At 40.9% G+C, this 13,819-nt stretch overlaps 1 protein-coding gene across 1 annotated transcript in view; it reads left to right on the forward strand.

Annotated features, from left to right (window-relative positions):
• ZNF407 (zinc finger protein 407) overlaps positions 1-13,819 on the forward strand; it is a 506,579-nt gene that overhangs the window by 345,441 nt on the left and 147,319 nt on the right. Inside the window, exon 10 of the mRNA XM_012648891.1 lies at positions 9,298-9,476. Coding sequence (XP_012504345.1) covers positions 9,298-9,476 — 179 coding nt within the window. The remainder of the gene's footprint in view (positions 1-9,297; positions 9,477-13,819) is intronic.

The following is a 13,819-nucleotide window of genomic DNA, read 5'->3' on the forward strand; positions in this document are numbered from 1 at the left end:
TAATTTTATATTCAGAGTCATATTATATTTAGATTCATACTCTATTTAAGTATATGTGACCTAGATTCACTTAAATCTCTTTTAGTTACTTTTGTAATCCTTTTTTAAGCAATTATGCTATATCTATCTGGAATTTATTGTGAAGCCTCTTGAATTTATCAAAGAAGAATTTATGCCACTATTGTAATGCCATGCATTGACTAAGCCATATTTTACCCCCTGAAATTGATTGCCACTATCGTTGTAATTACCACCCAATTTCCCAATTTAATGATTGTAGTTTTGTTAAGTATAATAATTTTCAAAAGTGCAATGCTTCACTTTGAAAAACATTTTTATTCTTGGCTTTGACTGTATTTGTAGTTTTTTTTCTGTATTTTAATTACGATTAATACTTGGATGTGCTGTCCTATGACACAATTGAAGTGCTGCAGGTCTTCCTAAATGCCCCAGGATCACTATGCCCAGCTCCAGTCCCCTTGGCAAAGTCATCGTTAATTAGTTTGATCCTCATAAGCCTTGTTACACAGCCATGTAAGTTTGTAATATGTGTGCATGTATGTGCTTGCATGATTACTGTACACACATATCTGTATAAGATCATTGATTTGCTATGGGTGGGTGTGTATGACACACATCCAGTTGCTTTTAGTACATGTTTTGCATCTAGCTTTTCTCGCTTGATCTGTGGTGGACGTTTTTCTCTGCCAATATGGGATGTGATGTATATATTTATGTATGTATACGTGTATAAAGACAAGTATTTGTATAAAATTATTTTACTGCCACATAGCATTTCATAATACAGCCTATCCCTTATTGGTGGTTGTTAACAACTTTCACTGTAATAATTTTGAAATGTTGCCCACTTATTTTATAAACCAATTACCTGTCACTCAAAGTTTTCAAAACAATCTTATTAGAATTTTAATTGTAATTATGTTAACTTTATGGATTGTTCTAGAAGGAACTGATGTCTTTAACATTAACTCTAACCTTGCAGATATGTGGTGTATGTCTCTGTTTAGAAACTCTCCTTTATCCATTATTTTTTCACATCTCATTTAATTCATGTGTTTTGTGTTGCTTTTGTGAAAGCAATGTTTCCTTGTGTATGATGAAAGGGAGCTTAAGTGCACATAGCCATAAAATAAACACTTGGCCACCTTACTCAATTCTGCTTTTAGTTCTTTTAGCCCCACTTCCAGGTAAACTACCGTTGTTGTTTTTATGAATCTTTGTGAGACTTCTTCAGTCCTATCGAGAGCAGTGCATGATACATAGAAATATGCATTTTGGGATACTGAAAGATCACTAGATGCTGTTAAGTCGTCTTTTCCAAAAATCACCTAGGAAATGGAAATTCTTTCTTTTTAGAGAAGCGTGGAAAAAGTAAAGTAACAAAGCAGGGAGATGAATGAAATGGAAAACGATGGGGCCTCTGATCCGACAAAGCTCTGCAGGCGGAGTTGCCTGGAGAATCATTCTCATGCCGAGTGTCATAACATGCCAGATTGTCCCCAGTGTATCGAGACCATTGTTAAATTTACAAAAAAAAAAAAAAAAATGGGGTTGGTGAGGCAGGCGTGCCGCTTTCTTTGGGGAAATGGGAATTAATATTTATTTAGGATCTCTGTGTGCCAGGATTTCTTCTAGGTACTTATGACATTTGTGCCATTCTTGCTGCCATCTGGTTTCTTTATCAGTAAGATAATATTACTAGCACATATTAATAAGTACATAGAAATGACCTGGTTGTGACTTAATGATATTAATTTGTTTTTGGCCCATTTCTCTCTAGAAATACAGTGAACTCAAGGTGTTTGCCACACCAGCTACAGCCACACTCCTATGACTAAGCACACAATGGCTCCGGGTGGGCAGTGGCGATCTGGGAGGAAAAGAGCAATTCAGAACGATGAGCTCTACCAGCCGTACATAAACCTCCTGCAGCATGTTTAGCTGTGACGGATTTTCAGGTGAATAGACAGACCAGCAGAATAAAATAAAAGCCCGGAATTAGTTTCAAATAATTAAATACTGATAAAGGTGGCATTTCAAGTCAGTAGGGGAAAGATGGACTTTAAAAAATGTTACTGAGATAACTGGGTAGCAGTCTGAATCCACACTTTACAAATTGTAGGTTAATTTTGAGACAAATCTAACATTTAATGTACCATATGCAACTATACAAATACTAGAACCAAATTTGGAACAATTCTTTTATAACCTCCAAGTACAGAAGCCATAGAACAAAAGGTGAGCAAAATAAAAAACATTTACTTTTCGTAAGATTCTGTAAGCAAAGTCAAAAGAAAAAATGAAACTAACAAAAAAAAAATTGTAACTGCTATCATAGACAAAAAGCCAATCTCCTTAATCCATAATAGAGTGATTAACAACTCAGTAGGGAAAAAACCAACAAAAATATAACTGAACAGTGCACAGAAAATACGCATGGCTTTCAATATATAAAAGATAATTAAACTCATTCCTTACAAGAGAAATGCAAATTCTGACTTAAAAATTAAAACTGCACTAAGATACCATTTTTTACCCACCACATTGGTAAAAATTCAAAAGTTTGCTAACAGCCTACATTGGCAAGAAGGTGCAGAAATAGGCTCTCAAACGTGGTGGTGGAAGTGTGAGTTGCTACAGCTCCTCTGGAGGGCAATTTGGCAGAATTTATCAAAATTACAAAAGCATCTGCCCATTGACATTTGAAGCAATTCCACTTGGCATCATGAGATTCTCTTGGCATCCCGAGAAACGGAAAGCATGCTACAGATTGTTCATTGCGACCTTGTTTACATGAGCAAATGATTGGCAACATCCTAAATGCCTTTCAGTGAGGAATCAGTTAAGTAAAATATGCTGTAGCCACACTGCTAAGTACTATACAGCTATAAAAAAGGAGACAAGAAGGTGGGGTGTGTGAGTAGAAGGGAGGGTGAGATAGGATCACGATGCCACTGATAGGGCGACGTCCCAGGCCCTGCTGTTCCATGGGACGGCAAGATGCTGAGATGTGGGTGCTTCCAGACTTATCCAGGAGGAGTGGGAAGGAAAGAATACACAGCATATTGGTGACTTAGAAAAAGTAGTTTCTAATTCTCCTGAAAGATTAATGAGAAGTTGTGAATTGTGCCTCTGGTGAGCCGGGGAGAGTGGGGACCGGTAGGAGGTGCCTTTTGCTGTGCGCATTATTGCAGTCTCTGATGTTTAGCTTCATGAGTGCTCGCTGCTCACCAGCTGTAGTGGAGGGGTGTTTTTATTTGTTTGTTTGTTTTTGTTTTTGATAATCAAAGTAAACATCAAAAAGAAAAAAACAGAATTTTTTTAAAGCATCCTTTTAAGTTCCGTAAGAGGCTTTTTGTGTTAATAGTGAGTTAGTGTAGTACTGACTAAGATAATGCTTTTACGGGGTTCTATTCTATTTATTATTTTAACATACATTGCCCTTGAACAGAATAAGAAATTTCCTTTATTACATATTTTTTTTAAGAAGCCTGAGATTAAATAAGTCCCATCTTGGGTCCTTTTGCTAATTCGTCACTATATACTTTATTTTTTACTTTTTGAGACAGGTTCTCGCTCTGTTCCCTGGGCTGAAGCTGCCTCAAGCTTTTCAACATGTTGTATTCCAAAATTTACTTTGAAATGTGCTCTTAACTTAGAATGCCTTTCCCGCAAAACAGCACGCGCAGCTTCCCGGCAAGTCCTGCGAGACTCCCTCGGCCCAGTGCGGACAGTGAGGCGCTGCGCCGGCTCGCTCCCCTCCAGCCCTGCCAGCGTGCGGAGGGCTTTGTCCTCAGCTGATGGCCGCGGGGTGGTTTCCGTCACCTGGGGCTGCAGTAGTGGAGTGGAGGTTAGAAAGGACCAGCGGAGTCCTGCATTTTGATGAGAGCTGCAAATTGAATGGCTTTGCTCTGTGTGGATGTTGCCTCTCTGTCGGGTGCCAGCACCCAGGCAGCGTGCGCCACACCTTCCCTGTCACCCCTTCACCCCAGCTTTTCCAACTGAGAGGGAGGGGTTGGAATCTGGAGCCCATGAATAGCTTTTAACAGCTCTCTGAATTCCTATGTGAAATTTTATGTTCATGTGCATTTGCCTCCTCTAAGGAAGAAGATAATATATAGTTTACATTTGGTATCTTGGTAGTTTGATAGTGTTATCCTTATTTTATAGTTAAGGAAAGGAGACCTCCGGGCACTGAAGTACTTTCCCTAGATCACAGCTGTTCTGCTGGGCTGAGATCCGCGGGCCGGAAGTGGAATCCAGGCCACCCGACTTCACAGGCGAGGGTGTTTCTTCTGCACCACTGTTGTCTGTGGCAGGAATAGGAGGAAGAGGAAGACGGGGATGGGGCAGATCTGACTTGGTCAGGAAGCAGGGTTGGAGGACACAGCCCGTCATGAGTCCGCAGGGAAACTGCCCGGACACTGCCTTTTCACTTCCTCCTTTACTGAAGGATGTGTGCACCAGCATCTCTCTTCCGAGTTCATTTCAAACAGAAAACTGTCATAAGTTCTTCTAGCTTTCCTCTATTTAAAGTGTACGTATATAACCCTCTGCATTTTTCTGAGAATTTTTCTCATAAATTTAACAGAAAAATGTCTTACCTCCCCCATAGGGAAACACCAGGTTACGTGTAGCTGGTGACAGGAGTAAGCCCCCTGCCTTGTGGTCAGAGATCCTGGGTGGCAGAGGAGGGAAAGTCAGAGATAAAACTAGGTCTGGGGTTATTTCCAGAGGAGCCGTGCCAGGCTGGGAGAGCCGTCCAGGTTCAGGAGTGGGCTGAGCGTCCTTAGTTACTTCTCTCCATCCCCCAAGAGACTTGCTCTGTGGTAGTCTGGAGGGGAGGACTCAAAGCAGAGTGGTGTGTGCATGCATATGCAGGGGTGTGCACACGTGTGCTGGTGGGGTTCCGTGTGCATTTGCAGGTGCGTGCATGCATGTGTGGTGGGGTTCCATATGCATATGCAGGTGTGTGCACACGTGTGTGCTGGTGGGGTTCCATGTGCGTATGCAGGTGTGTGCATGCATGTGTGCTGGTGGGGTTCCGTGTGTATATGCAGGTGTGTGCACACGTGTGCTGGTGGGGTTCCACATGCATATGCAGGTATGTGCACACATGTGTGTGGTGGGGTTCCATGTGTGTATGCAGGTGTGTGCACGCACTTGTGCTGGTGGGGTTCTGTGTGCGTATGCAGGTGTGTGCATGCATGTGTGTGGTGGGGTTCCATGTGCATATGCAGGTGTGTGCACGCATGTGTGCTGGTGGGGTTCTGTGTGCATATGCAGGTGTGTGCATACATGTGTGCTGGTGGGGTTCCACATGCATATGCAGGTATGTGCACACGTGTGTGGTGGGGTTCCGTGTGCGTATGCAGGTGTGTGCACGCACGTGTGCTGGTGGGGTTCTGTGTGCATATGCAGGTGTGTGCATGTATGTGTATGGTGGAGTTCCATGTGTGTATGCAGGTGTGTGCACGCATGTGTGCTGGTGGGGTTCTGTGTGCATACGCAGGTGTGTGCACACATGTGTGTGGTGGGGTTCCGTGTGCATATGCAGGTGTGTGCACGCGTGTGTGGTGGGGTTCCGTGTGTGTATGCAGGTGTGTGCACGTGTGCTGGTGGGGTTCCGTGTGCGTATGCAGGTGTGTGCACGCACATGTGCTGGTCAGGTTCCATACAGCACTGGTTTGAGGAAAGAGACGAGGAGCGTGTATTCTGACAAGTAACTCTAGCCACACATCAGGCACAACTCTGAAATGTGCACAACTTCATGAGAATGTGTTTCTCACTCAGGGAAAGGCCAGTGGAAGTTGAGAACCTCTTCTCCATCTTGGTAACTTTGCCATCTGAACATGTGTCCTCTGGGGTTCCGGTGGCAGGCGAGTGACAGAAGCATATGAGGTTTTTTTTAATTGAGAGATAATTTATATGTCTTAAAGTTCAGTCATTGAAATCGCAGCGTCTCTGGTTTGTGGTGTGTTCTCAGAGCTGTGCAGCCGTCACCACGGGCGGCTTTAGATCCGCATCACTCCTGTATGCGTTCGCTTCCTCTTCCCTTCACGTCTACGTGTATTTATGTTTCTTATATGTGTGTATTTAAAACACACATTACAAATGTATGTGTACACATGTATTACAATAAAGCATAAAACAGCATGTATGTATCGTATAAAAATATATGCACATATCTCTGTATGTAAAGTATATATGTACGGAATGGTCCTTAATGTCTTTTAAAATCTCAAGTCCCACATCACTTCCTTCTTGTTCTATTTTATAGCTTGAAATAAAAAAGAAGCCTCTTGCCTTTTTGAATCCTCTCTCCCCTTCCTCTGCCCCTATATACACCTTGCCTATTTCAGTGAGTCCCATAATTTTCAGGTTCTACATGCGATTTAGTTACTAAGAGAGATTGGCTTATTTTTGTCCTAGATACATCCTCCTGAAAACAAAACAATCGGTTTTTAAAGTCATCTCTTCCTTCCTTCCCTGAATGTTAGGATTCATTGCTTACATTGTAGCCCATGAAAATATGCATCATACATTGAAATGTGTTTATTTCGGCAATTTTAATTTCTTCACGTGATTGGTGGTTGTGTTTGATGATCCTTCATGCCTAGCACTTTCCATAAGGAAACGATATTGGTGGTACCAAAGAACCCATGTTCCTGATAAACAGTACTAATTAAGTACAGTAGTAGCTTTTTGTTTTCTCTCCCCAGTGTCTGTAAACAATGGTGAATTTAAGGGGTGTCTGTAATGCCATTGAAAACAAATTGGACATCTGCAGAATTAAGGAATAATTTGGAACAGTTACCCAACTAGTTCGAGGAATTCAAGAAGTGATTCTCTCCCTTTTAACTATGACCAAAGTGGACATTGTGTTGTTCACCTTCAGATGTTTTCCTGTGTTACTTCTGTCAGCGTGGTCCAGAGGATAGTTTTACATCTAAGAGACTCTCCCGTCCTGCCCTTTCCTTAGAATGTACCAGTATCTTTGATATGTAAATACTATAAGGAGGGCCAACTGTGGAGTACTCAAAATAGGCCTTGAAGACAGAAAACCTAGACTCAGATTTTTCCTTAACCACTTACTAGCTGTGTAACGTCTGTAAGTGAGCGTCTTGCTGTGATACTTACCTGCTCTTCAGTAAAAGTACTTTGGCGCTCAGGACCTCAGAGGTGCCTTTGAAGTCACCAGGCCAGTAGTGGCCCATGGCCCATGTTAGGTAGGTGCTTACTCCTTTTTTTTTTTTCATCGTACAGTAGTTGTTAATTAACAATAGGAAATTTATATTAAAAGCAAATTTGGTAATTCAGAAGTGACATGAAAGAAGTAAGCTATGCATGCATATATTCACTAACTACCTTACATATACTTAGTCTAAGAGAAATTAACACCCAGTTGACAGAGCCTTTGCCCAAAGCAAGCTGAAAATAGCTGGGAAAATCTCTGTTATCTCAGTTCTTCTTCTTCTTCTTCTTCTTCATCTTCGTCTTCTTCTTATTATTATTATTGTTAAAGGTGATAGTGTTCATTTAAGTTTTTAAAAATTTATTCATTAACATATAAATCATTAAAGTATATTTAGAAAATAAAGAGCATAGGCATTGCAGCATAGCTGCATTAATATTTTGAGGTATCTCTTTCTAGTCTTTTTTTCCTGGGCATAAGGGATTGAATTTGTCAGATTTAATGAGGTGGGCATGTGTGTGTGGTGACAGACCCTGCCCGGAGCGGGAGGTGGTGGCCGCTTATCTGGAGGGCTACCTTGGGTGCGGTTACAGGACTGTTCCCGTACCGCAGGGTGCCATTCCTGAGGCAAGTACCCCACGAGGGGCACCCTGTCCCCTCCGTCCATGGAATACTGTTCCAAGTGCCATTTTCATTAACTCTGCCTTATTTAGAGTACACTTCTCCATGCTCCCCTTGTCACAAGGGAATAAATAGACACCGTATTTACTGCGTCTTTGAATTTCTAACATCTTTTGCTGCCCTTACATGTGAGTGATAACACAGCTAGTATGAAATCGTTGCTTATAACCATTTTCACTTGCTTGACCAATATTTCCCAGGGTGTATTCCCTGAAAAATAAACATTATAATGTCATTGAATATTATGCACATAAGCGATTCCAATTAGAAGCGTTCAGGCAATGAGGACCTACGTGAAGTTTCTTCTTAGAGCCTTTAATATTCTGAAGTGCACTGTGAGATGTGTTCACTAACTACCATTTCCAGCCTTATTTGGTCATAGAAATCTCTCTTCAAAGAACATCTTGCAGGATTATGATCTTCAGCAATACCTTCGGGAAATGCTGATACATATATTGCTCTGTTTTCTTCTGGCATTTAATTTCAGCCTGATTTTTTTGTTTGTTTCTTTCTAGATAACCCCTCACCACCTGCTTGAATTCGTATAGAGCTCTTTTCACTGCTATTCTAAAAATGACAAAGACAAAACAAAAGCAGCTGCGTGTGCATTCTGGGGGGTCTGGGTGTGCGGTCTCTGATGCAGGGGGACTGACAGGACGGACAGAATGAGCAGAATAGTCTGCCGCAAAGAACATCATCCCCTTCCCAGATTTCTGATTATTTCTGGCCTCACGTGTCTAATTCTGCAGGAAAACCGTGGGAAAGGCGCCTACTCCTGTTTTCAGGGGCGATGTAACACGTGGGCCTCAATCGTATTCTTCAGTCCTTCACTCTTAAAGGCCGACTCGATCACAGAAAACTCACCGGCACTAACGTGTTGCCCAAACGTTGGAGCTAGGGCCGGGCACTGTTTGCAGCTACACTTGCATATGCAAACTGTTTTCGAGCCTTACTTAGAGGCACCTCACTTGACAGAACTTAAAAGCAAAACCATCTTTGTCTCCTGAATGCTCTAAATTCAGTGGAGGTGACGCATTTTTCTCTGTACCATTCCTCAGTGGTAGTAGGTGTTTTCTTGGGGATAAGCAAATTCTTCACTGCCCTCAAGTGGTACCAGAATAATTTGATATTAAAATAATAGAACTTGGGGTTTTATATTTCCAGTTCTACATGGAAATGAATTGCTAAGGTAAAAGACCAACTTAGAAATTGATGCTAGGTTATAAAAACTACCAGTCTGATAAGGTTAATATATAAGTTAATTATTATATGAGTGCAGCACTTAGAACAGTACCTAACATGTAGAAAGAGCTATGTAAGGGTTAGCTAATGTCATTGTTTGTGGTGTAATGTTATTGATTTGACCTTAATTCGATTTACTTTTCTTTCTTACTTGGTAGGTCAAACTGTGCTGAAAATATCCGCAAACACATTTTACACACGGGCAAACATGAAGGAGTCAAGATGTACAACTGCCCCAAGTGTGACTATGGGACCAATGTCCCTGTGGAATTCCGAAACCATTTGAAAGAACAGCATCCTGATATCGAAAACCCTGACCTCGCTTATTTGCATGCTGGTAAGGGACTGAGACTATTAAAATGCTTGTTGTTTTTAACAGGATTTCATTTACTTGATCGCAGCCATTATAAATGCTATTTGTACATTACCATGATTTATTTTATTGGAGCAGAGTACATGATGATATCTGCCTCAAGACCTATAAAAAAGTGCATTCCAGTCTTACCCCACTTAACTATGAAAACAGGCTTTTTCAACTGTATTTTATCAAAAAAGCAAATCTGATGAAGTAATCATCCTAGGACAGCAAAGTTAATAATAACAAATATTTAAAACATAGTTGAACTAAAATGAGAGTAGCTGTTTGAGCTTCGTATTTTGACTAATTGGTAAAATTTTAATTTTTTTTCCAAAAAATGTTTGTGATTTAAAATGTTATGCCCTATCCCCTTGCACTATCATTTTTCTAGTGAATACCTGGAAAGAATGTGGCCCGTGACCGAGGAGAGTGAGTCAGGTGACTTGGGTGGTAACACAGTACTGCTCATTTCCCAGAATTGAGGAGGAACCTGTCACCCGGTTTTAGGGAAGTGCTGGTGATGACTCCAGCCGCTTGGACTACAAGTCAGGTGCTCTGGCAGGTATCAGAGATGCAGCAACAACCGCAGGGTAAAGCAGGCCTGCTCCTCTCTAACCCCCCGTTTTGTTTAATTAGCCAGTATTCCTTAGTGTTGAATTCTTGCCTATGCAGAACAGCAACGTGATGGGTTATGGGTGTGGGGACCTATTTGAGGAAGTGCTTGCCCTGAAATAAATTTTGAGAACTGTTCCAAGATTTAGGCCAAGCAATACTGCATTTGAATAATGCCAGTTGATACTGGGTATGCTTTAAGCAGATGCTTTGGGACCAGTTAGAGCTGCTTTTAAACTCTACTTCTCCCCTTATTGGCCATACAACCTCAGGCAGGCTGACCTCACCAAGCCTCCGATTTCTCATATGTACTATCTGTGCGGTAGTACTCACTTAATAGGGTCATTGTGAGAATTAAAAAAGATAATGGCTGTGAAGCTGTTAGCCCAGAACGTTTCATGCCTATCATGTGCAACACAAAGGGGGCTGTTGGCACTGGTCGGGATGGCGGGGGTCGTGATAATAGTGTTTGAAAGTCATGGGAAATCACGCCAGAAATGCAAGACTCCATTTTCAAAACATTTAAGCACTATTTGCTCTCATATAATACCTACACTAGAGGAAATAGAACTTGATGAGTAATTTAAGTTAGACTCATATTCTTAATACATTTGACAATGTATAGATGTAAGGTTATTATTGTTTTTTTGCTGATGTGTTCTTTCGGATTTCTCACTTTATGTTCACGTGATTGACTTATTTAAATAATGAGTGTATGTCTGATTTAGTAATCTCTCTGCTGTATTTGGGGCTATTTTTGGAAAACAAATGAAAACAGAGGTCTCTGCTTTTTCCATTTTGGTGAGGTTGTCACTGTAAAGGTTTTGAACCAGACAGTTTATCAGCTTTAGTTCACAAAAACAGATGAAGTCCAGTTGAAATAGCTCTGGCCTTCAGTACCTGTGGGTTCTTCATAAATATGAATACATGACAATACAGATGCTAGAAACGCTGCCTGTGAGGGAGGCACTTCTAGAAACGGCCAAGCATCAGCAACTGAATTCGTGGTGGGTTGTCAGCCACGTCTCCTCTCCAAGGTGGTCATGCTCTGCCTGCCTTCCAGGCACAAGATTGATATATGGATATTATCTTCCCCTTCCGTGTACCAATTAGTTGTTAAAAATGGACTGCTTCCCTAAAATAAAGTACCTCTAACCTTCGAAAGAAACACATGCCAAGGAACGGGGGGAGGAAAGCTAACTGCAGACCATGGAGTGGCTTCATTTGGTTGCTGTGCGCGGTAAGGGCAGCTTGCTTTGCTCACGGTCTTACTGCCCTGGCGATGCTGGACGTTACTGGGTGATATGTTTTGAGATCTCATTAGTGACCAAAAAAATTTAGAAAAATCATCCTAGTCCCCTTGTATGTGTGTGAGGCTCACATTATAGTCCTATTTAAAACCATAGTCCTAGTTTCCTCTTTAATATTTTTATAATTCTGCTGGAAACATTTTTCTACGTCAGTCATAGCATTCCTAACTATTTTCACAAAGGAAACCCGCGTGACACGAAAGGGGTGCTGACTGTATTCTTGCCTAGGCGTGGCAGGATTGCTCCTCAGTCATATTTTGGCAAGATTAAATTTAGCTCATTAAGAGGAAACTTTAAAAGAATAAATTTTTTTGGACTGACTTCTTTTTAACCTTGTAGTTCTGAATCCTGTGTGATGCATTTCAGTGTGATATTTGAGTCAGAGTGTTGCTCTCGTTACGTGTTGGTGCTGGTAGTTTCTGACACCACAGGTGAGGGACTCTGATGGGAGGTGGCTTAAAATGTCCTACAGTGGCAGAAAACCCTAAGGGCGGAAGAGCGCAGGCCTGTTGTAGCTGCATTTTCTGGTGTAAGCAACGTAAGCAGGATGAGAATTTTGTAGCCCAGAATTCAGTGAAGGATATCATGTAGTTCTTTTACTGAAAGGCTGAGTTGAAAACTACCCTAAGTACCCCAGCCCCAGAAAAGCGCTGCAGTCCTGATTTGGCTAGAGCATGTGTATCAGACATTGTTAAAAGGAAAACATTTACAACCGCAACAGAAAAAGACTGTAAATAGTGTGATTTGGTTGAGGTAATTTAGATTTTAGTTGACAAAATATTTGGAAATTTATATATTAAAGTGAGGTATTTTATTTTTATTTGAAAGCTGTTCTGCAGAAAGAGGTCTTTCTCTGGTTGTGCTATTCCCTGGGAATCTCTACACTGGTGTGTACGTGCCGTCGTATAGGTGATGTCATTTACACAAACGCCACAACCCTGGAGGCCACCTCAAGTCCCTCCTGTGCCGCTTCATAAGGAAGGTGTGGTTGTACCTCTCTGGGCTCCAGATTCCTTATCCTTGAACTTAGTCCCTGCTGGCTCTGCGCTTGTGTTTCTGTGGTCGTGGCCTTCAGGGCAGGGTGGGCTCTAATGGAAGCTTTATCGTTCCCTACGTGACTCTGGAAACTTCATTTTAACTCCTGGGCCTCAGTTTCCACTGTCTGCAGTGGAGACAGCGATGCCTGTCACAGGGAAGGCACGTGTGGTCTAAATGAGACGACACTGCTGTGAACTGCTCGACGCTTAGCGTCAGTGGCTGCTCGCGTTTTCTCTTCTCTGGCGAGAAGAAGTTGATGATTCATTGTATTTTTTCTCAATCCTTTTTGGCAACCAGTAGAATGATTTGGGGATCATTTTCCATTTCATACTCCAGAGAATGAAAGGCTATCTGTGAGTTTTAATTTTAGTTGTAGCCTTTTTTGAAACACAGAAGTGATTTATTTATTTTTTTAACCATGGATTATTTAGAAATGTAGTATTTAATTTCCAGGCAGTTTGGGATTTTTCTACTTATCTTTTTGTTAACTTTTGAAATAGTAATAGAAATCGATATCTAGCTTAGATTTACCGTGTTTACGCAGCCTAATTTGAATTGTTTGAATCCCTTGAAATTGGCATAGGCTTTCTTTATACCCAGCAAATGGTGGATTTGGGCGATGTTTGGGACACACTAGAAAGCAATGTAATACAGGCGGTGTTTGGCGCATCATCTTTGTTCCTGTATGTCAGTTACAACATCAAGTCTGTGTGCTGTTTTCTTCCAGATTGTCTTTATTCTTACCGATTTTTTTTTAATACTGATTCTATCAAGTTTCTCTGATTCTGGATTTGTCTATTTTTTTAAATTCTGTTAATTTTGGCCTTAAATATTTTGAAGTTGTATCACTAGGTACTCAGAACTTTAGGATTAGTTTATACACGTACACATATATGATAAAGAATATATATGTATTCCCTTATAATTATGAAATGTTTCTTTGTATCTGTAGCAACATCTCTTGCCATAATTCTGTGTTTCATGTTAGTGTAGCTACACCAGCTTCCTTGTGCCATGTGGTTGCATTTTGTCTCTTTATCTTCTGGGACAGTTTTAATCTTTTAGATGAAATATTTAGTCTTTTTCTGTTTACTTTTCTACTATCTTTTGTATCATATTTAAATTGATTTTATTTTCATCAGTTCTTATATACTAAGACTTAGCCACTTAACCATGTACATTGAATTATTGCTTGTACAGAGTGAAAGCACATGAATTTATCATACTCTCTTCACACACTGAGATTTTCATATTCTTCTCTAGATAATCAATTTTTATATTCTTTATAACATATATTATTTATCTGCATTGGCCTCTCACCCAGTTATAAAACAGAGGTCTCTGCTTTTTCCATTTTGGTGA

Source organism: Propithecus coquereli, unplaced genomic scaffold (genome assembly GCF_000956105.1).
Source record: "Propithecus coquereli isolate 6110/MARCELLA unplaced genomic scaffold, Pcoq_1.0 Scaffold296, whole genome shotgun sequence".
Lineage (NCBI taxonomy): Eukaryota > Metazoa > Chordata > Mammalia > Primates > Indriidae > Propithecus > Propithecus coquereli.